Here is a 23,671-nt window from a genome sequence, read left to right as displayed (position 1 = left end):
TACGAATCCGTAAGTCATGAGTTCGAATCCCCCTGGGGATTTTATGATGTTTATCTTTCCCAAAAATTCAAAACATATATATTTTTGGTCAAATATTGTAAAATTTGAAGATTTAAAAACGGTGAAAGTATTTTGATTATAATTTACTTTTATCCACATTAATATCGACAGGTGTCCCATAATACCTTAATTGAAAAAATAATTTTGTTATTCTGTTTTCACCCAAGCGTTGGTGTAAACGAGGGTTTCTAGCTGTAGCAGTAATTGCTCGTTTATGAGCTCGCAAGTTAAACAAACCTAGTTGCATAATATATTTATATTTTGATGAAACTGAGGTGCTGTTTTTATAGGAAACGCATTTCTGAAGCCATAATTCAGCAGAGAGCTGGCTGTAGCCACTCTAAACGCCTATCTAATCATAAATGGTAAATGTATGTACACAGACCGAGAGAAAGAGAGATTTACAACAAAGGCCGACATAACCAGTGTGGTGCTTCGTGCTATAAAATTTGATTTTGTATATTTAATATAAATTTACATACATATAATTATACATGTACAAACAAAAACAGGAAGATGATTAATTTTCCTTTTAAGTGACGCTATTAATACTTTTAAATTTGTGAATCTTATTAATACCATAGATATTGATTTATTTTAAAAGTTTTCCATATTTGTTAAAGAAATATTAGCTCAATTTAATAAAATTTCTCTACTCTTCCTAACTTGACCTTGCACTTGTACATTTGTAAATATTTTTGTTATTTTGATATGCCGGATGGTTTGAGAGAAATAAACATTTTCTTCTGCTACCAGTGTTTACTACTTGGGAGTAAGACGGGCATTCCGGCTGGGTGGATACATTCTTTTCTTAGTCGTGAAACTCATCCTTGATGTATAACAAATCTTTGGTTAGTGGCACGCGCTTTCAATCCCTCTTTGCTAATCTCATGATCAGGTAAAATTTCTTCCTCGTTTCCTCAATCTCGGGTGGGAATTGCTCGTTGACCCACACATTAGACCCTTCAAATTTTGAGGGGCACGCGTCTCTCTCTCTTCGAATTATTCGATCTGTGATGGTCCTACCCCCTGTCTGCCAAAGATAGTTTTATAAAGGACTCTGTTTGCCAATAACTTGTCTTTGATCAGTTGATTGGGGAACCTGTTGCTCAGGGAAAGAGAGAGAGAGAGAGAGCAGAAAACGGCTACTGTTATACATGTATTGTTTTTTTCGGAAATGGAAATGATTGTGGTTCTTAACCTCCAGGTAAGTCACCCTCTTTCACACTTTCTCTTCTCTGACAATCTTTTTTTTTCACCTCACTGTCATTCTCTCCCCCACACCCTCCTGTTCTCATTCTTTCTGCACTCTCCTTCTCATTCTTTCCTCTCCTCTCCCCACTCTCTTATAATCTTTCAACCCTCTTGTAATCTCCAACACTCTGGTTTTTCCTTCTCTCTTCACTCTCATTCTCTTCCCACCCTAAGGCTCATTCTCCTTCTGCCCTCTCTCCACCCTCTCATTCTCTCCCCACCCTCTCATTCTCTCCCCACCCCCCTCTCATTCTCTCCCCACCCTCATTTTCTACTCACCCTATCATATTTTCTTTCCATCCTCTCCTTATCCCCACAACCTCTCTCAATTTCTACCCACCCTTTCCTTTTCTCCCAAACCTCTTGCTCTCACCCACTCTTTCTCTCCTCATTCTCTCTCCCCACACTCTCTCTCCGTCCTCTCTTTCTCTTCCCACTCTTTCTCTTTCCACCCTCTCTCTCTCTCACCACTCTTTCTCATCCCACCCTATCTCTCTCCCCACTCTTTCTCTTCCCACCCTCTCTATCTCTCCCCACCCTCTCGCTCTTCCCTCACTCTCTCTCTCTCCCACCCTCTCATTCTCTTCCCGATCTTTCCTCTCCCCAACCTCTCTCCCCACTCTCTTTCTCTTCCCACCCTCTCTCTCTCTCTCCACCCTCTCTCTCTCTCCCCACCCTCTCGCTCTTGCCACCGTATTTCTCTCTCCCAATTCTCTCCCTCTCCCCACCCTCTCTCTCCCCCACCCTCTCTCTCCCCACCCTCTCTCTCTCCCCACTCTTTCTCTACCCACCCTCTTTCTCCCCATTCCATCTCTCTCCCCACTCTCTCTCTCTCTCTCTCTCTCTCTCTCTCTCTCTCTCTCTCTCTCTCTTCCCACCCTCTCTCTCCTTACTCTTTCTCTACCCACCCTCTCTCTCTACTTACCCTCTCATTCTCTTCCTGCCCTCTCTCTCTCCCCACCTCTCTCTCACCACTCTCTCTCTCTTCCCGCCTTTTATTCACCCCACCCACTCTCTCTCTCCCCACTCTCTTTCTCTTCCCACCCTCTCACGCTCTCATCCCACGCTTTCCTCTCCCCACCCTCTCTCTCTCCTCTCTCTCTCTTCTCACCCTCTCTCCCCACCCCCTCACTCTCCCCACCCTCTCTCTCTCGCATCCTCTTTATCTCCCCACCCTCTCTCTCTCCCCACCCTCTCTCTCTCCCCACTCTCTTTCCTCTCTTTTTCTCCCCCACTCCTCTCTCCTCACTCTCTCTCTCTCCCCACCCTCTCGCTCTTCCCTCACTCTTTCTCTCCCACCCTCTCATTCTCTTCCCGATCTTTCCTCTCCCCACTCTCTTTCTCTTCCCACCCTCTCTCTCTCCCCCCCACGTTCTCTCTCTCTCTCCCCACCCTCTCGCTCTTGCCACCCTATTTCTCTCTCCCCATCCTCTCCCTCTCCCCACCCCCTCTCTCCCCCAACCTCTCTCTCCCCACCCTCTCTCTCCCCCCACTCTCTTTCTCTACCCACCCTCTTTCTCCCCCATTCCCTCTCTCTCCCCACTCTCTCTCTCTCTCTCTCTCTCTCTCTCTCTCTCTCCCCACCCTCTCTCTCTACTTACCCTCTCATTCTCTTCCTGCCCTCTCTCTCTCCTCACCTCTCTCTCACCATACTCTTTCTCTTCCCACCTTTTCTTCATCTCCCACTCTCTCTCTTCCCACTCTCTTTCTCTTCCCACCCTCTCACGCTTTCTTCCCACGCTTTCCTCTCCCACCCTCTCTCTCTCTCCCCTCTCTCTTTCTCTTCCCACCCTCTCTCCCCACCCCCTCACTCTCCCCACCCTCTCTCTCTCGCATCCTCTTTATCTCCCCACCCTGTCTCTCTCTACCCACCCTCTCTCCCCATCTTAACCCCTACCCCTCTCTCCTCACACTCTTTCTCTCCCCACCCTCTTGCTCTTCCCTCACTCTCTCTCTCCCACCCTCTCATTCTCTTCCCGATCTTTCCTCTCCCCAACCTCTCTCCCCACTCTCTTTCTCTTCCCACCCTCTCTCTCTTCCCACCCTCTCTCTCTTTCCCCACCCTCTCTCTCTCTCTCTCTCTCTCTCTCTCCCCACCCTCTCTCTCTCCTCTCTCTCTCCCTTTACCCTCTCATTCTCTTCCTGCCCTCTCTCTCTCCCCACCTCTCTCACCTCTCTCTCTCTTCCCACCTTTTCTTCACCCCACCCTCTCTCTCTCTCCCAACTCTCTTTCTCTTCCCACTCTCTCACGCTCTCTTCCCACGCTTTCCTCTCCCCGCCCTCTCTCTCTCTCCCCTCTCTTTCTCCCCTCTCTCTTTCTCTTCCCACCCTCTCTCCCCACCCTTCACTCTCCCCACCCTCTCTCTCTCTCGGATCCTCTATCTCCACACCCTCTCTCTTTTTCTCCCCCACCCCCTCTCTCCTCACCCTCTCTCTCTCCTCACTCTCTCTCTCTCCCTACCCTCTCTCTCCTCACTCTCTCCCACGTTCTCTCTCCCAACCTTTCTCTCCCCACCTTCTTTCTTTCCCTACCCTCTCTCTCCCCACATTTTTCTCCCCACTCTCTCTCCCCACTCTCTCTCTACCCACTCTCTTTCTCACCCAACCCTCTCATTCTCTTCCTGCCCTCTCTTCCCGTCAGCCTCTCTCCTTTCCCCATCTTCTCATTTTCTCACCCTCTCTCTCCTAACCCTCTAATTTTCTCCCCACCCTCTCATTTTCTCCCTGCTCTCTTGTCTTTTCCCCAGCATTTCTTCCTCCCCCCCCCATCTATCCTCTCCCCACTCCTTCCTTACCCACCCTCTCCATCTCTTTCCACCTTCCTATTTTCTTCACAACCTCTCTTCTTCCCCCATCCTATTATTCTCTTTTCCTACTCTTTCCTCTCCCCAAACTCTAATTCTCTCCCCATTCCTATGTTTTCTCCACCCTTTTTCTCTTCTCCCCACCCTCTCCTCCTTCCCCACCCCCTTTTTATCCTTACCCCTTCATTCACTCCTCACTCTCATTCTCTCCCAACCCTCTCATCCCCCTTTTTTCTTTTCCCACCCTCTTGTTCTCTCCTCACATTCTTTCGTTTCACTTTCTTATACAATGTGAGTCCTTGCTTACATCCATTAGTTTAATTTATCAATAGCTGATCAATCTGTAGTGCGTACATGTAATACTACTGGTAGGGATCGATGTATATACATGTACATTCACACCTGTCTGTAATTAGAAGCATGTGAATTCTGCATACGTCCTAATGTTATTGTAAATACCGATAGAGACAATCTAATTAAAATTAGACTTGTAATTCAAGTATAGCGTATCGTAGAGGAGCGGAATTACAAGTCTAATTTTAATTGGATTGCGATAGAGAAGGATATACTGGTGTGGCATGGAATTTTATTTATATAACACATTTATTGCCTTACATGGTTAATCTCTTTATACCTGTTGATCTATTAACCACTTATGTGGTGTACATTATGTAAGTGTCAATTTAATATTTGAAGAGATAACCACATATGTCAATCAAATGGTATGTTATTTAAATACCCAGGTGTATTTAAATCTCGGAGTGTTTGGAAGTGCTAAAATAGCTTCAGAAGCATTGTAAGGAGTATTAAATTACCAGGTAAATATTTATCAAGATGAAATTAATGTAATAGTCAAATCAATCAATTCTGTGCTTTTAACTGGCAGACTGCTAAGAGAAAAAAAACCCATAGCTGTGCAAGGGTGAAGAAGATAACAAATAGCAGATCACATAGTTGAGCAACTCAATGATTGAATTCATGATGAAAATTGTCAGATAGGGTTACTTTAGGGCTGAAGGTCAGACGACACGTTCCTCGAGCATCAGTGACAGGATATTCTTAATTCACAAAGAGATTTCCTGTAATCAAAATTTTTAACTATTGATAAATAATTTTCATAACATAATTTTGTTTTGTTTTACATATGTGCTTAATTTACAATCAGTATATAGTATATGGTCAACTTTTGATCTGTAAAGGATTAAGACGTCAAAACTATAGTTTACACATGTAAAGATCGCACAATGTTCTCGCATCCACATTAAAATAGCAAAGTGTCAAATATTTAGTTCACTCACTTCACAAGATCTTCTTTATATCATTTGCTAAATAACTTAATTGTCAACTCTGTGCATCTGTGCAGTAGTAGATATGATTGTAACCCCAACCCCCCCCCCCCCTCTTTGCCACTTTATATTTGCCATTGGCAGTCGGCACTACTAATGTTTGAAAGTATAAACAATTTTTCAAAAGCCGAAATAATAAATAAATATCAATAATTAATAAATCAATCAATAATTAAATTTAAAAAATATGAAGAATTCAAATGGAGGTGTGGCGAAGGATCCACCTTTGGTAATTGCAAGATATTTCTATAGAATTTAGATTCTAATAGTATCATTTATTTACAGAGTATTGTGTACGTAAGATAAAAGGGGGTTGATAAGGCAATATCAATCAATAGAATTTGATATAATTAAAGAAAGACTCCAGTATTGTGCAATATATAATTTTGGTCCAATGAATTTCTGAAAAATAAATGAGAATCATCTTTTGTGTGTGTGTGTGTGTGTGTGTGTGTGTGTGTGTGTGTGTGTGTGTGCCTTTTATTGGCTGTGTACATGCATGTACTTCCTGTAGTTTTAACTCAACTGCATACAACTGTCGGTTCTTCTCCATAATATATACACAGATTTGATAATTGTGAAATAATTTGATGATATTGACAAACAATATCTTAATTTAACATTTAGGTGTACCGATATTATATCCCCGCTTTGCATTTAATTCACCTCAGAACAATTGTGCATCCTTGAGTTAAACAGGGTATATATCTGGTATGACAGCGTATTGTGGATAGGTATTAACATTGATATATATTTTGTGTCAGCTTGTTCTGTTGTGGTCCATTCTGATTAAAATCAGATCCTCGATGCTCCTGTTTATATGACAGGTTGCTACAAGGTGTTGTACGTGGTCCAGATGTCAGTCTCTGCTTATTTAATAACTAAGGTCACGCATGCGCTTTAACTTCTCACTTCACGCTTGAAAGTCCTTCTTCTTCTTCCCGTAAAGTTCAGACCAACATCTAGTGTAATTTCGAACTGTTGACAGTGAGCTAGAAGATTGTATAGCTTCTAAGGTGATCATTTGATTTGGGTGCCTGTTGTTCAAAGAGAGCAGTCAAATCAATAGGAACTCGGAAACGGTAAAGAAACTTCCAATTATATACACTAACTTAAAAAGGATGGCCATGCATTTTAATGTTTTTTTTTTCAGAACTAGTAATGACCTTCAGGTAAGTCACACTCACATTCTCTCTCTGACACTTCTTTTTTCTCCTAATTGTCATTCTCTCCCACCTTCTCATCTCTCCAAACCTCTCACCTCTCCCCACCCTCACTCAATCTCTGGTCACCGTCTAGTTTTCTCCCAACCTTTTCTCTTGTTCTCTTTGCACCCTCGTGATCTCTTTTCACCCTCTCTTGTATGCGTTTCACCGTCTCCTAGCACTCTTCCCACCATCTTGATCATTCCCAACCCTCATGTTCTATTTTCAACCTTTTATTTTCTTCCACCCTCTTGTTCTCTCCCTACCCTCTCATTCTTTCTCCACCCACACGACTGCCCGCTTACATCCATAAGTCTCTCACTACCTGATAAATCTGTAGTATGTAGTATTACCGGTAGTGATCGACATACTTTCATACTTCTTTAAAAAAAAATCAGACGTTTGAAATTGGTATGTGTCCTTGAATAAAAAACTCTGTGTATTTAGATAGAGAAAGGATACCCTTGTGTCTTGGAATATAATTTTTGCTAGCCGAAACATTTATTGGCTTATTTACACCTGTTAATCTGGTAATATTGATAATGTACTTGTCAATCAAAATTTAAAGAGACAACTTCATGAAAGCATGTTATACAAAGGTGTGCCACTTGTTAATGAAATTGCACAGGATTTTAAATACGGTACCCACCCTGATGTATTTAAATCTCATAATGGATGGTTGGAAGTGCTAAAAAAGCTTCAGAAGCATTATAATGAAGTATTTACCAGATCAATATTTTTAAAGATACATGTAATTGATTGTCAATTGACCAGTTTAGAGTAATTAATAGTAATATACATGCTTCTCTGCTTTTATCTGGCAGACGGCTTAGAGGAAAAAATCAATAGCTGTGAACAAGATAACAAATAGCAGATCACAAAGGTAAGCAACATAGTGATTCTAAGATTCATGATGAATATTGTCAGATAGGGTTATAATATATAACTTGATTTTGAATTTATTTTTCATTTCGGCAAGGCTATCAAGTGGTAAAATAAATTTTATTATTACCTAATCAAAGGGATTTTGCTGTTTTATTACAAATTAAATATTTGCGTCTATTTTGAACTGCCGGTCAATAGACTGCGATCTATTAGGCCGCCGGTCAATAGACTGCGATCTATTAGGCCGCCGGTCAATAGACTGTGATCTATTGGACTGCCAGTCAATAGACTGTGATCTATTGGACCGGCAACGTATTTCAGAACGCGTGTTATAATGTTAACATCCTTTCTCAGGGAAACATATATTCCTTTACATAGAGGCTGTTTTTAGTACTTGTTGAAACCAAATTCAATGTTATTAAAATGGAGTATCAAATAATCAACAGTTTTAAAGCCTCATATAAGGTAAAAGACTATTTAAAATCTAATGGGTTGAAGACTCCTCCTTCTTTTTGTAAACTGATATTATTAAATTGAGATGTTGTAAAGCATGCAACAGGTTTGGTGCATGTAAAAGATGAGAAAAAGATCTTAGTATATTGCATAATTGGCACGAAAACCATCTGCAATATGCAAATTGTAAACCCAGAAAACTAAAAAAGGAATTAGGTAATAAAACAATTATTTAATTCTTGAACAGTCAATAGACCAGAATATTTTTCCCGAGGTGCAGGGAACAGCTCAGTATGATCTATTGCCCTCGGCCAACTGCTCAAGCATTAAATAATTGTATACTACGTTGCAATGGTGACCCACTTAAATAAGTGATATATTTTATAAAAGTAATATACAGTCACGTGTATTTTAGTTAAGGTACTTCACTACACCGAGACTTATACTTTTTAAGACACTACGTCAAAAGATGGCGATTTAAATGTTTTGTTAAACTGTTTTTATCAATCGATTTAGATGTATATCATAATAGCTCAGTGGTTAAAGTATTAGGCTTGTGAACCGCAGGTCATGAGTTCGAACCCGCCTGGGACTTTTGTTCATGTTTACTGAATGAAATTTTTGAAAAAATCATTTTTCATATAAAATTGCCCATTTTTTCGCCTACATGACACATATACCTCTTATCCATCATCTATCTATCATAATCAAGTAATTTTCTGCTGATTTGAGAAACTTTTTCAAGGTGTAGTGAGGCACCTTAAGGAGGTTCGGTGGTCAACAAATTTACCTACAATTTTTAGACCTGATTTGTTTACCTGTAAACTATTTTTAACTAAGGAAAAAATAAATAAATCGTTACTGTTAAATTTGGGTATTTTCATAAAGTGTTATATAGAGCTCCTCCCCTAAGGGCGACAACTATATACACTCTACAAATGGCCACGACCATCGAGCTCTCTTATGCAACTAGAGTAGAAGGAAATTAAGGCGGAATATGCTACACCAAAACTTTATTTTGTGGATCCTAAAATTATCAATTCTGAATAATGAATTCATTGTTCAAAGAAGGATATACTGATTTATTTATTTTTATGAGAAAGCGAAAATCGGTTTTGGTGGAAGTAACACACTGTATAGAGATAGAGATTAAAATTTGGTGTTAATAAGTGCATAAATCATGACCAGTAGAGTGTCAATAAGATGTTTTAATTTTTTGAAAAATTATTATTTATGGCAAAAAAGTGTCTCCTGTTCATATTTTTTCAAATCTGTGGATTTAAACCTTTTAAAGAGATGTGTCTTGTGGAGAAGAAATGTAAGGCAATCATTTTTACACAGAAATTGAATCAAATTAGCAAAAATTTAAAGATATTGCAATAAATTCTCAAAATTGAACACACTCGAATGATGAAAAATTTAAGTATGTAAAATTTCACCCAAAAACGTTAATATTGGTTGTAATATATGTTTTGTTAACTTCATTATTCTGTATTATTCACTTAATTTTTTTTATCAATCAGAGCATAATTCCAAATCTGAGAGTAAACTTAACCAGCAAAATCAGCAAGGGAATTAAGATGGTATGTGTAACTATAAATTAAGTCAATTATAGCGTTACAAGGAAAATTTTCAGTAATGATTCTTCTATTACAAAACTACAAGTGATGTATATTCATCAACTTTTTACGCTAAATAGTATGCATTTTATATTTTAGCAAATCAAGTTGAGCAAAAATGTAGCTGCTTGCAAGGTAAATAAAGATAATGGAGCGTTTGAAATCAAATGCTGCCAGTGTAAAGTTTCAACAACTTTTCACCAGGGCAGATCACACGGAAACTCACGATTAGATAGAATAGCCTCTTTATTCACTGTAATAACACATTGAAAATATTCATGAAGGTAAAATAAAAAGTAATTTATAAAATGTATAAAATTATACCCGGTACTCCATATTTATGGTATTTATGTATAGATTATTTTACACCAGAATTAAATATCTAGCAACATTCTCTGGTACAAACTTTCATTTCATTAATTGACAAGTCAACATTAAGGCCTGTAGGTCTCTTCTTGCCAAAAGTTTCGACCCCATTCTGCTTAACTAAGTGCATCATAGTACTTAATAAGATGAAATTCCACTGAGTTAAGAATTCTTTTTTGTTCTGAAACTTTCTGCATAAGTAAATCATTTTCAGCTCACCAAAACAAAGTTGGGGAGAGCATATGCTATACCCTCAGTATCTTACGAGTTATTATGAATGTTGGAGAATTACGAACATCTAAGGTTTTGAAATATAAAAGCAGAGGCATAAGCTTCATATAACAAAACAAATGTTAACTGTGTTTTTTGGCAACATTGATAATAATAATATAAGCTCCCTCTGTTTACGCTGGGCAATATATCTCATTTGTCGGGCTAATATAATCAATATTGCTCTCAACCCCAGAGTCAATATTTGTAATTATGCCCCCTTCGAAGAAGGGAGGGCATATTGCTTTGCTGCTGTCTGTCGGTCGGTGCACCAATACTGTAAACGTGGTTATATTGACGAGTTCAAAATTTGACGATATTTTAGTAAGAGACAATTGGCGAGTTTTAATTTTGACGAATTTTTGAATAAGAGAAAGAGTTATCTATCTTTGATTTCTTATAATACCAGGGTTAGAGTTATCTTTCTTGTGAACTCTTTTACAAGCGTTGGTATTAATAAAACTTTACTTTGATTGAAAAAAAAGTCTGTACAGATTTGATGGAATAAAATTGTTATTTTGTTTTTATTCGATATTGCCTGAGGTAATAAAGTAGGTCAAACACGGCATGATAATTACGCATGCAAAGTTATTATAGAATGTTGTGACGATTAAGTGATAATTGCATTTAAAACATGCTTGTTAAGATTTTATGGGTTTTTTCAATGCTAATTACATGTTTTTATAGCTATTTACATAAATGAATCATTAACTTTGTATATATCTAGTCCTAACGGGATAATGCCGATAAAAAATTCTGGTATTAATACGCTATATATATGATGTGAAGTTTGGCGAGTGGAAATTTTGACGAGAAAATAAAAATCGCCAACATATTCAAAATTAACACATCGTCAAAATTTCCACGTTTACAGTAGTTTCCGTTTATTTTCTTCGCAGAGGATGAACATATTGAAATGAAATTTGGTATACAGGTTTATCATGATAATATCTAGGTCAAGTTTGATATTGGGTACGATCGATCAATTTTCGACAGAGTTATGGCCCTTGTACATAGAAACATTCCAGTTATTCGCAGTTTCCATTTATTTTTTTCGCAGAAGATGAACATATTGAAATGAAATTTGGTATACAGGTTTATCATGATAATATCTAGGTCAAGTTTGATATTGGGTACGATTGAGCAATTTTCAACAGAGTTATGGCTCTTGGACATAGAAAAATTCCAGTTATTTGCAGTTTACATATGTACGTTCAATTTCTTTGTGGATGTTTCCAAGGGAGGGGGGGGGGGGCATAAGTGTTTCACAAACATTTCTTGTTACTATCATTATCAAAACCAAATCATATGTTTTCCTCGCACCTATACAATTAAACTGTTTTAAAACAATGCAATAGTTTAGGTTTATAGACATTGATTAAATATAACCGTATTGCAGATCAGAGCCATGCCCAAGTTTGGAGACCCAATCAGAGACGGAGATGGAAGACACAACATGTGGTGCTGTGGTAACCAAATTAGTTTACATCAATCATTTTTATTTCCAAAAGAAGGAGCTTGGTTACTTTGTATTTTCTGTATTATTCCATTGGATCTTAAAAATAAAGTGCCTCCAAAAGTGAAGAAAATTTTTGCATCATCTTTCAAAATCATTCTCTGATGATAATTTTACTTTAAGATATATTATACATAAATTTACAAAATCCTTCATCTAAATTTCCTTAAACCATGCAGTACGTATAAATTGTCGGGTGTTTTGGGGTACATGTATTACTTATGTACTGACAGGTCTTGCTTGTTTAATTTCAGGATGTATACGACAGCGATGATGAATTTAAGATTGTTAAACAGAAAATAGAAGAGGAAAAGAATACTGGAGAGGATGTTGAGAAAACTGTGGCAGAAAGTTACAAGCATCCTGATCCTGGTCAAACTGGTATTACATCAGCAAAAAAAGGTAAGACTGACATTTCATTTTTATCTTTTTAATCCGCTTAGTGTATTATATATAATTAAATTATTGACATTATGCTTTTTTAGGTGACGGCCTTAGATACACATTTTACCATAATTATGAGAAAAAAACGATGAACGTGTACCTGGTAATTCATTTGGGAGGGTGTTTATTAGGTGGCAAAATTTAATAAATTTTGTTTCTGGCATTAATTAACGTACACAATTTACAGGTGGTGCCATTAGAGATTTTTATTTTAGCATTTGAGTTGATTTTCAGCTGCTCACCTGAGTTACAAGCTATTAATTAATCTAAAAAGGTCACAGGGCATCCTAATTATCTTCTTCTCAAAAATCCTTCCAAAGGTTTGACAATACATATATGTTATGAAAAAAATGAGCTTTCAGATACACATGAAAACTCAGAAATGTCTGTAAAATTATCTTTTAACTATTAAATAAGGAAGTGGTGCAAAATTAAACAAAGAATATTAAGGAAAATCCTCTCATGACAAAACTATAATAATTTTCGAAATTATTATTTTGAAGGCATCCTGATTTATGGTAGATATCATGAATAAAAATGAACAGTATTTTTAACATAATTTTTCTCAAAATTTATATTGCTAACATTTGTGAAATTTAAACAATAAAATGCTTTCTTTGGTGATTCATGCGAGATATGAAGGTGACGACTTTGCAGAAAAAAATAGATAACCTGCTAATGCGGGTTTTGTACATTTTTTCTGCAATAATCACTACCTTCATAACTCCCATGAATAATCAAAGAAAGCATTTTACTGTTTAAATTTCACAAATTTTAGCATTATAAATTTTGAGAAATATTAAGTAATCAGATCGAGTCATCAGTGTTATCATTTGATAAATTTCTTTAATTTTTAGGTCAACTACTTGTTACTTTACTGGTGCTGCAGTGTTTGCCTTATGCTGCAGGAAAATCCTTTGACTATGGCAAACAAGGACTGCAGGTACATGCAAAATTAAATTATAGGGGGTTTTATTCAGGACTGTCATGACAGTATACTTAGATTATGTCATGTAGATGAACTTTTGTATGTGTTTATTAAGGGTTATGAATCAGAAATTGATATAATAGAAAAATGGGGACACTTCTTTTTTTATATATATTTATATATATATATATATATATATATATATATATATATATATATATATATATATATATATATATATAATATTTGTTTATAAATAGCCCCCCCCCCTCCCCCCGCAAGCAACGTATAGTATCATCAGTATCATAATTCATTTATCCGTTTGTTGTCCATCTGTCTGTCTGAGATTACTTGTCTAGAGCATAACTTCTCTTTCCTTCTCTCCTTAGCCATATCAATTTAACAGAGCTATTAGGTAAAGGGTGTGCAGTGACCTTGAAATAAGTTTCAAAGTCAAATATTAAGGTCATAGCAGATTGCTTCAAAATCCAGTTTTAGATCATGGGGCAAGCATAATAAAATTATATGTTTGATATATCCTACCCAAATTTGATGGTGGATGGGTAGGTAGGTGGTTAGATTTATTACGCAAACATGTTTAGTTATTTTACTAGTCAGATCTGTTTAAAATATAAGTATTATTGCAAAAAGCAATTCCTTTTTAAAGCGCTAAGCATAGCTCAGCGCTTTATTGTCGTTAGACTTCTATTTCCGGTGCAAGGAATAACTGCCCTCTATGAGCAGAAATATACATCATTTAAACTGGTAAGAGGTATAGGGAACCAGTTATCTGGGTGACGGAAATGGCCGAGTAGATACGATTGGTTTGCGGGGCTTACGTACATCAGCACGGGATGCTACGCAGTGATGAAAAAATATAGTGCGTATTCAGAAGCTAAAATATAGAAAAATGAAATCGATTCTTTGCAAGAAAATGTCAAAAACTGTGATAAATTACTGTTCAAAAGGTATAATTTGTGATTTTAACATATCTTTTTTCAGGCAAGTATCCATATACAAGTCGTGTTCAGCTTTAATTCACATCATCTTCAGAAAGTAACATACTAGTATATTTAAAGAAATCTGGCCTTCGATACTTTAAACTGATATTCATTAAACATAAACCAAAATTTCAATAAGGCTCATTTCCGCCTACGCTTGCACACAGTAAATTTTCTTAGAACCAAGCTAGGTTAGCGCTTTTCAGTACTTTCAGTACTTTGATTGTTTACTTCCACTAGCTTAGTAAAATTACATGCTATCATTGTCTGGAGTGATTAAATCAAAATTAAGACATTGGCAAACCCCTCAATTCATATATTAATACATGTATATCTTTTAAAATTTCAAAATATGAATGTACCATACAAATAAAGAATCTGAATAACAGAAAAACTGAACTAAATTTTTTATTATAATTATAGAATGCCGCCTCCCATCATTGCAGACCATGCATGGCCAATATGTAAGATACAATTAATGTATGATACCGTATATCCTCCGAGGTTAAATGAAAAGAGCATACCTGTACCTCATTGAATATATATGTGTCACTAATATAATTAAAGGATGTATAGTCAGAGATTTACCTTAGCTGTAATCTTTTATAATCCAATTTCAGTTTAAAGAAAATTAATACAATGTCATATAAGTTTCTGATTCAATTAATATATAGAATTTATATGCAGGTTATGTAAAAATTTTTTGCAATGATCGCTACTTTCATAAACCACATGAATCATTAAAGAAAGCATTTTATTGTTTATATTAACATCTTTCTTTTATTATATGTAATTAGTAAGTTGATTATGAAAAGTAAGTAAAATTCATTAAATTACTGTTAATATACGTAAGTACATTAGCTAAAAGAACCAGCAAATTCGTCTCCTGTGATACTTTGAGTCTGACATCATCATGATTATTTTGTGCAGTCCATGTTTTTTCTTAGGTCGCTGTAGGTTTTGACCAATTGATAAACAGGGCGTGTCAATTTCAGTCCTGTCAGTTTCTTGTCAGTTTCAGCCACTGTAGATTTTGACCAATCGATAAACGGGGCGTGTAGATTTCAGTCTGGCTGTTTCTATAGAGCTATGAATTAACTACAAGTTTCCGTAATAAATAGATGGAATAATGCTTGGTAGATGTAAATATAAGGTGATGTACGTATTTGAACGAAAGTTCATTCATGCAAAAGTCATGACAACAATACTTATAATTGTCAATAACACTTCCTTACACAGAAAATTTTACTGAAGGTAAAAAATAAAACATTGAATTTCAAATGATTCTTTATTCATCAAGTTTTATGTGCATATTTTTGTACATTGCCTTAACTCACCCACGCAAATATATTGGTAATTAAAGTGTGCACATGCATACAACTATAACATATTTTTAGTAGACATATGATTTAGCATAATTGCTAATTCTTTGAAATATTGGTACTATTTCTTGTTTACAGGAGGTTAACTGTGGAAATTTCCATTCACAATTAAGAAATGTGACTGGTCCTTTCAGTCTCTGGAGCATTGTGTGAGATTCGGCGACAAAATACTCAGTGTCCGATGCCTTACATTGGAAGATGTTTTCCATTAATTGAAAATAATACTGAATTTCGTTTTACCTGTATTATTAATTCAACAAGTCTCTCCATTCTTTTAAAAGGTTTGTGTACTATTTGTTATTATTACTCTAATGGTGTAATAAAGACACATTTGTAATACTGTCAATAACAACATATCCCTTTTTGAACAAACTGTGCTTTTGAATCAAAATTAAACATTAGGCCTAAATTAAAAAAAAATTATTAACGTACAGAAAAGGTTTTTTTAAATCATCAAAATCATATCATCCTAGGTTTAATTTTGTGATTTTTTTTTTTTGTATACATAGATGACCAGTGCATTTTAATAACAAAGACTAAAGGATCAAATGACTTTTTGGCTCAGTGCTATGGTAAGGAATATATCTAAATTTACCAGGACCCCACTTTGCAGGTTACCTATAGTGATCAGCCGGTCTGTCCGTCTGTCTGTCTGAGATCACTTGTTTAGAGCATATCCCCCCCTTTTGGCTCCGTCTAGCTCAAACTTCACCCACAGAGTACCTTTGGGTAAAGGGTTTGCAGTAACCTTAAACCAAGTTTTGAGTTTTAAGGTAAAAAATCGGTGATCATATATTCTCTCTCCATAATCCAATCTGGCTCACACTTCACCCACAGAGTGCCTTTGGTCAGAGGATGTGCAGTGACCTTGATTGAAGTTTCTTGAACAATGGTCAAGGTCATATCTGACCACTCATAAAACTTTTTCAAAGTAAATGTACTCTTCTCTTGGCCCTATCTGGTCCATACATTCCATAAAAAAGAGCTTTGGGGTAAAGGATGTTATATGACTTTGAACAAAGTTTCATGGTCTTTTAAGGTCAAATGTGAAGGTCATAGCAGATATTTTTATAATTCATTTTAGCCCATAACTTCTTTCCCACGCGGGGGTGTTAAGGAAGCATGCATATGGGCAATTTAGCATCTTATTTTGACTGTTATATTCAAAATCGTGAAATTAAATAACTATTTTAAATACGATCAAAAACTTAGTATTATCCTTTGAAATAGATGTCAGTGCAATAAAATCGGGTAGTACATTACTGCCACATTGGTGCATTATCACGTGACAACTATAAATAGCTTACGTATATTCCTTAACATAAAATGAGATAGAACAACACTACCCCGCAGTTTCCAAAATAAAATAAACATACCAAGTGAAGGCAAAACATCTCAGTTTAATCAAAACTGCTGCTAGAATCCTATGTTTTTCTTAATTCAATAGTTATTCATCCGGTTCTCGTAAAATCTTCCCAACTTTAATAAAGTTTGTACGGAAAACGGCAAGTTGCATTACAACAACACACAACATGGGATTCTAGCAGCACTTTTCAATTTAAGCATTGATCAAACTAACGATACATATAAAATTCCAAGTTCAATATATGTCGGGTAGTGTTGTTCTAGTCGGATTTTTATATCGTAAACAACGACAGAGGAAAGCCTGGCCGAGAAATAAAAGCAAATTTACATACCTTCTAGCGAATGATTGATAAAACTATTATCTCTCCCAGTATTCTTATGTTCCATTCTCAATTAATAAATCACACCACAATATTTTATTAGAGTTCTTAGATTAGTTATATTTTGAATATGTTTACAATGCTTTCCGATCAAATTCACACGACATTCAACTTTTAGTCATGACGTCACCAATGTGTAAATCTACGTAATACAAAGTGGGTTGAAACTAATTTCTGAAAAAAAATTTGACTTCAGTTTTTTTATTTGCTTTTGGTCTACGTTTCGTTGCTTAGATAATTGAATATGTACATAATAACTAAGATTTGTGATTTCACGAAATTACATGTAACTCAGAATCCATATGCTTCCTTAACACCCCCGCGCATTGGCTTGCTCAGATTAAACCAAATGAACGCCTTTAGGAAAGGGGTAATGAGCTTTAAATAAAGTTATATGCCAACTAAAAAGGTTTAGCAGAATCGTCTGAAAAGCTTTTTATCCAGTGTTGTACGATATTTAAGCGGGGCCAGTTGGGATGGTCACTAGTTCAATGTTTAGTTGATTTAGTTCTTGCCAATACAATATTCAAGTATAAATTAAATTATACATTTTATTAATATGATTACCAGGAAAATGATAGTCATTGAAGTTGTAGTATAAAATTTTGCAATTTATATACATTGGTGACTTTTGTAAAAAATATGTTTACCTTAGTTACTGTTTTGGTGAATTTTGTACACTCAACCAAATTATGAGGGTCCACCTTTGCAGGTTCTCGATACTTAGCTGTTTTAAAAACAACCATTTGTCAAGTATTTCTTGTCTAATATATATTTTAAAACAGACAACCCAAAGAGATGTGATTGTGGGTTGTCCCAAACATAAACAAGTCCACTTAAGAGTTCTTCATTTATTCAGATATAGGGATTAAAAGATTCAACCCTGTAATATAATTAACAGATGTCAGCATAAAATGATCAATGTTTACAATAAGTTTCAGCATAAAAAAATACAACCGTATTCAAATATATATTCAGAAATACATTACTGCTCAGAGTTTACTATCAAACTATTTGTAAAGAAGGATAACTCTGATTATTATATAATGCATCATACTTTCCGGGTCAAGAAGAGTTACTGCCCTTGAACACAATTTACAAAATTATGAAAGTATGCTCTTTATCATGATCAATATCGATATTTAATTAAATAAAAACATAAAATTTCAATGAAGCTCCTTTGTAGATTACATCATTTCAAGATACATATAATAAACATAAAAATATAACTTTGCAACGATCACCTGTTTATGGAACAAGGTTTAATTAATTCACAATCCTGAGTATTCTGACAATGGTACTCTCTAACTACAAGTATTGAATATGGTAACAATAACTAACCTTTCACGTATATTAGAAAGAAATAATATAGCTTAGGTATCAAAACAATGAATTACTGGGATACTTAATAAGATACATTCTTTCATAAATAATATATTATAACCTCAAAAAGTAGAATTATAGTCAAATATAACAATTTACAGAAAATATCATTACTATCTTTTAAATTATCTATTGAAGTGAAGAACACCAGAAGTAGAATAGTCACTTACTACAACTGATTGCTTCCAAAATGTTATAATTTGGTCAAATAAATAAATAAGTTAAATTGTCTCTTTAAAAAACAGGTCTTTCTCAAATGAAGCCTAGCCTTTGTCTGTCACATTAAAGGCTATACTCAGTTTAAGCGGGAAAATATTATAAAAACATACTATCGCTTATAGATGAAGTGTAGGATGATGATGTTAATGATGAAATATGAATAATTCATGAATGTACTTATAATCATAAAATGCACCATTATTTCAGTCATATTTATTTTAAGTATGAAATTATAATGCCTTTTACAAGTAGTCTTCAGCTTTGAGAGCACTCAAAGGTTGTGGCCATTTTTAGACTACTTTTATCTCTTTGAGATGAAGAGTTCTGTATAAGGATATAAGAAAATGATCAAATTTTAAACCTAAAATAATATTGAGATGTTTATATATAAAATGTTAATTTTTGGCCATAAATATCATATCTCAAGTTTAAGGTAGATCTGACGGTTAATTTGTTGACCACCCAGCCTCCTTAAGGCAGTATTCAAATTTAAATTAGCTTGCAATAGATTTGTATGCCCTAAGCAAACTATAAGCATGAGTCCAGCTACACTACAAGCTATCTCTATTACATAATATTGCCTGAATTTTTGACAGATCTTGATTGATTTTCTATTTTCTCTACAGAAAAAGATGACTGCTTGCCTGGTGTAACCAGTCCCAAACCTGCGACCACCAATATCCCACATGTAACCTTGGCCAGTACTAGTGAGTACAAAATGACTGTAAAGGCATTTTCATTATACCCCTCGCAAACAAAGTTTGGGGTATATAGGAATCACCTTGTCCGCCCGTCTGTCTATCCGTCCGTCTGTCTGTGCAATCGTGTCCAGTCCATATCTTTCTTATGGAGAAACATTGGAAATTCTTACTTCACACAAAGATTGCTTAAAACCTAGGGGTGTGTCATGACCTTGACCCAAGGTCATTTGGGCAAGACCAAGGTCACTGGCAGAAAAAATGCAAAATTCGTGACCAGTCCATATCTTTCTTATGGAGAAACATTGGAAGTTCTTACTTCACACAAAGATTGCTTATAACCTAAGGGTGTGTCATGACCTTGACCCAAGGTCATTCGGACAAGGTCAAGGTCACTGGCAGAAGAGAAAAAAAATGCAAAATTTGTGTGTCCATATCTTTCTTATGGAGAAACATTGGAAGTTTTTACTTCCCACAAAGATTGCTTATGACCTAAGGGTGTGTCATGACCTTCACCAAAGGTCATTCGGACAAGGTCAAGGTCACTGGCAGGAAAAAGTGCAAAATTCGTGTCCAGTCCATATCTTCCTTATTGAGAAGCATTGAATGTTCTTACTTCACACAAATATTGCTTATGACCAAAGCGTGTGTCATGACCTTGACCCAATGTCAATTGAGGAAGTTCAAGGTCATTATTTCAAAAATACTAAATTCTGTCTGTGTCATGTCTTGTATTAATGGAAATATTAGAAGCTAACATTTGACAAAAAGCTTGCTTGTCTCAGGCCACATAAAATTATTTTTAGATTTTCATCCCCGTCTGTCTAAAAATGGCGTGCCTCGATGAAATTTTTTGGGAAAAAAAATGTGTGGAATTTTTGTTGTTGAAAAAATCGGGCTCAGTATACCAATAATTCAAAATGTTTAATATCAAATGGCTGCTTGACATGTGGATTTTGTTTGATTCGAGTCATGGTTGTTAACGGAAGGATGCAAATGTCCTCATGCATTAACAGTTAACTTAAAATAAAATGGAATTAAAGGATAGAAATTGGTTTGTTTACTCCTATTAGCATTAACAGTTTTAAAAAATAGAGCAGTTGTTATTTATAGAAAATGGACAGTGAAATAGATTCATCCAATTTTTCTATAATAGCAAAAATACACGCGTTATGATTTTTTTTCTTATCGGGGGGTATCAATTGTGAGCTTGCTCACAGTACCTCTAGTTTTATTATGCCCCCGCTCCAAGGAAGAAGGGGTATACTGTTTTACCCCTGTGTGTCTGTCTGTCTGGTTTTATAAGTTGATGCACTGATGTTTTAGAATGATTAATATTTACATTAAGTAAACTAGGAAGGAATATGCATACAGTATTAATACAATGAAAGTATATGGCTGGACTGTTAATCGAACCTAGGACCCCATTAACTCTAGTCAGGAGCTCTACCACTGAACTACCCAAGCTAATATCCACGGTCCATCTATGTAACTGCAACCACATTCTTCACTTTTTAAAAAGTGTTCAACCCCTTAGACACAACATAAGCTAGGTCACCTTACCAGGATTTATTAATTTATATACATTGCCTAATCAAGAAAGGCAACAACACCATTTGTAGTGGGAAAGGAGCATGTTAATTTATATAAAAACAATTAATGAAAATGGACCCAATCAACCCCATTGCTGTATAATATTTTGATACCCCAAAACATTGAAACCGGGTTCAATATATCAATATTATGAACTCGCTGCAAAATATTGACCCCCCCCCCCATATGATACTGAACCCTGGTTTTAATATATTATGACCGCGATATATTGAACCTCCCTCCCCCCCCCCCCCCCTCCTGTTTCCGATTCCTGATTAGAATTGTAAAAAGGTGGGGAGTTCAATATACTGCTGCCATAATATTTTGAACCCCCTCTTTAATAGCAATGAAAATCAGAGAATGGTTTCAGTATATCCCAGCTGTAATATTTTGAACCCCCTCTGCATTGAGAATTAGAAATAGGTGCATGGGGAGGGGGGGTTAAATGTATCATGGCCATAATATTTTTAACCCCCTCTCCAATTGCAATGAAAATCAGATAATGAGTTCAATATATCGCAGCTATAATATTTTGAACCATAGGTTAGAGTTTAATATATTGGGGCCATAATAATCTTAACCACCCCCCCCCCCCCCCCTCCAATAGCAATAGCGAATGAAAACCAGAGAGAGGTTCAATATTTCACAACCATGATATTTTGAACCCCCTCCCCCCTCCAATATAAGCGATCAAAATCAAAGGGGGGTTTAATATATCACGACCATAATATATTGAAACCAGGGTTTAATATTTCATAAGGCGGTTCAATATTTTCAGCAATATTCTGAACCAAGGCTCAGTATTTCGAGGGGTTCAGAATGTTGTAATTATTATGACACCAACTCTAGGGAGTTCTACCACTGAGCTACCTTGTTCGATATCTATGGTCCATACAACTCCAAATGCTTCTTTCAGACTTATTTCTAGCTAAACGAAACTTAATTTCATAATTTTTCATTGTAGACGATCCTTCAACTCCTAATGCCACCAATCCCATACCAGATTCACTCAAAAAAAGTATGGGTAAGTAAATGTAAAAGTAAACGAATTGTTACATGGGAAGTATTTTATTCTATTGTAAGTATATTAAAATTCTCTTGGAAGTGCCAAACATTAATCAGTGCAGCCTTATTTGTTATTACAGAGCCACGTAATGGATTCAACTGGACTACTTTCATAATTGTACTGGTCATAGCGGTTGTGTGCTTTGCCATCGTTGTTCTTGTATATTACACAATTGTACCTTTCTGGATTGGACATCATATCTATAATCTTGTAAGATCATCATGAGCGAGATTTCCATCAGTCTAAGCCTCCAAATGAAATTAATAGCAGGAAACGGAATGATATAATGGATGGGATATTTCAATATTCCTCTGGAAGACAATGATTATTATTGTGCTTTACATGTATTATATCCATGCTTAGATATCTTAATGTTTACTTAATGTATAAAAACTTCTTTTCTCCTTTGGTCCAATCTGGCTCATATTTCTCTAACAGAGTACCTACGATTAAATGGTGTGCATTGACCTTGAATGATATTTTTAGGTCAAGTGTCAAGGTCATATTGGATCACACAAAGTTCTTTTTTCAGAGCATATACAGTACCAATCAGACCCAACCTAACACCAGAGTAAACCCCAACTAAACCCCGGGTTTTCTTTCAGGGTTTACTTTGGGTTTACTTTTTGAAAATTTGGGTCCACTCGGGGTTTACTTTGGGTTTACTCGAGGTTTACTTTGGGTTTACTCAAGAATTGCTTTTGGAGTCAACTATACGCACTGAAGTGTAAAACAGACCTGTATTTTATCTTATCATCCTACTGCCTGTAATTCCTGCCCCTTGTATATTCCGAATACACATGTAGCGTCTGCTTTCAGGGTATTCTTCTGATCGGGGTTTACTCTCTGTGTTCACTCTGGGTTTACCTGGGGTTTACTCTGGGTTTACTCTGGGTCAACTCTAGTAAACCCAGAGTCAACCCAGAAAGTAAACCCAGGGTTTAGTTGGGGTTAACTTTCTGTTAGGTTGGGTCTGATCGGTACTGAATATACTCTCCAATTGGCCCTATTCGGCTCTTACTTTGCAGTTGAGAGGAGTTAATGTATCTTAATTAAACTTTCATTGTAGTAATATGTATCATTTTTTAAATTCATGTTTAAATTTTATTATGACCTATCACCCTTATCTCTTAATTTATTTGACTTAATAAAGCTTTTCATGCTATTCATTAAAATTATCATTTCAACTGACTGTCATATATGGAATTTTCTAGTACATTATATAATTTGTTCCTGAATATATCTTAGTAAATTCATTGGGTCCAAAATTTTCAGAGATAAATTACTATCTTTACTGTTGTAACGTGTGGAATGTTTTGTGTTGTTAATAATGTACATTCCTCTGCTGCCTGATGGCTCTGCATGTTTATCATGTTTGATCACAGGTATGATGTGAATTAAATAGAACCCCTTTTCAAGAGGTGACACTAATAT

The 23,671-nt window shown here is 35.9% G+C and overlaps 1 protein-coding gene and 1 long non-coding RNA gene across 5 annotated transcripts in view; both read left to right on the top strand.

Annotated features, from left to right (window-relative positions):
- The first annotated feature begins 1,206 nt into the window (after positions 1–1,206).
- LOC136271326 (uncharacterized) lies at positions 1,207–12,162 on the top strand. Of its 3 annotated transcripts, none has more exons than XR_010709246.1 (7): positions 1,207–1,267; positions 6,618–6,636; positions 7,494–7,552; positions 9,531–9,590; positions 9,726–9,761; positions 11,662–11,731; positions 12,033–12,162. It is a non-coding gene; the product is annotated as an uncharacterized lncRNA (long non-coding RNA). The 3 variants fall into 3 exon arrangements; XR_010709247.1 differs by lacking the exon at positions 1,207–1,267 and adding an exon at positions 5,970–6,546; XR_010709248.1 differs by lacking the exons at positions 1,207–1,267; positions 6,618–6,636 and adding an exon at positions 5,971–6,546.
- Positions 12,163–13,077: 915 nt separating this feature from the next.
- Positions 13,078–23,671, top strand: part of LOC136271325 (uncharacterized) — a 10,917-nt gene continuing 323 nt past the window's right edge. The window contains exons 1-6 of one of the 2 annotated variants that reach the window (XM_066071138.1): positions 13,078–13,165; positions 15,612–15,814; positions 16,043–16,105; positions 19,507–19,587; positions 22,136–22,195; positions 22,317–23,671. The exon at positions 22,317–23,671 is cut by the window's right edge and continues 323 nt beyond it. In XM_066071138.1, the coding sequence (XP_065927210.1) occupies positions 15,715–15,814; positions 16,043–16,105; positions 19,507–19,587; positions 22,136–22,195; positions 22,317–22,462 (450 nt within the window). In that variant the 5' untranslated portion in view covers positions 13,078–13,165; positions 15,612–15,714 and the 3' untranslated portion in view covers positions 22,463–23,671. The remainder of the gene's footprint in view (positions 13,166–15,611; positions 15,815–16,042; positions 16,106–19,506; positions 19,588–22,135; positions 22,196–22,316) is intronic. The other variant, XR_010709245.1, reaches the window with a different exon arrangement.

This window comes from Magallana gigas, chromosome 9 (assembly GCF_963853765.1).
Source record: "Magallana gigas chromosome 9, xbMagGiga1.1, whole genome shotgun sequence".
NCBI classification, from domain to species: Eukaryota; Metazoa; Mollusca; class Bivalvia; order Ostreida; family Ostreidae; genus Magallana; species Magallana gigas.
The sequence above is the reverse complement of the archived record's forward strand: the minus strand, read 5'-3'. Positions and strand labels throughout refer to the sequence as shown.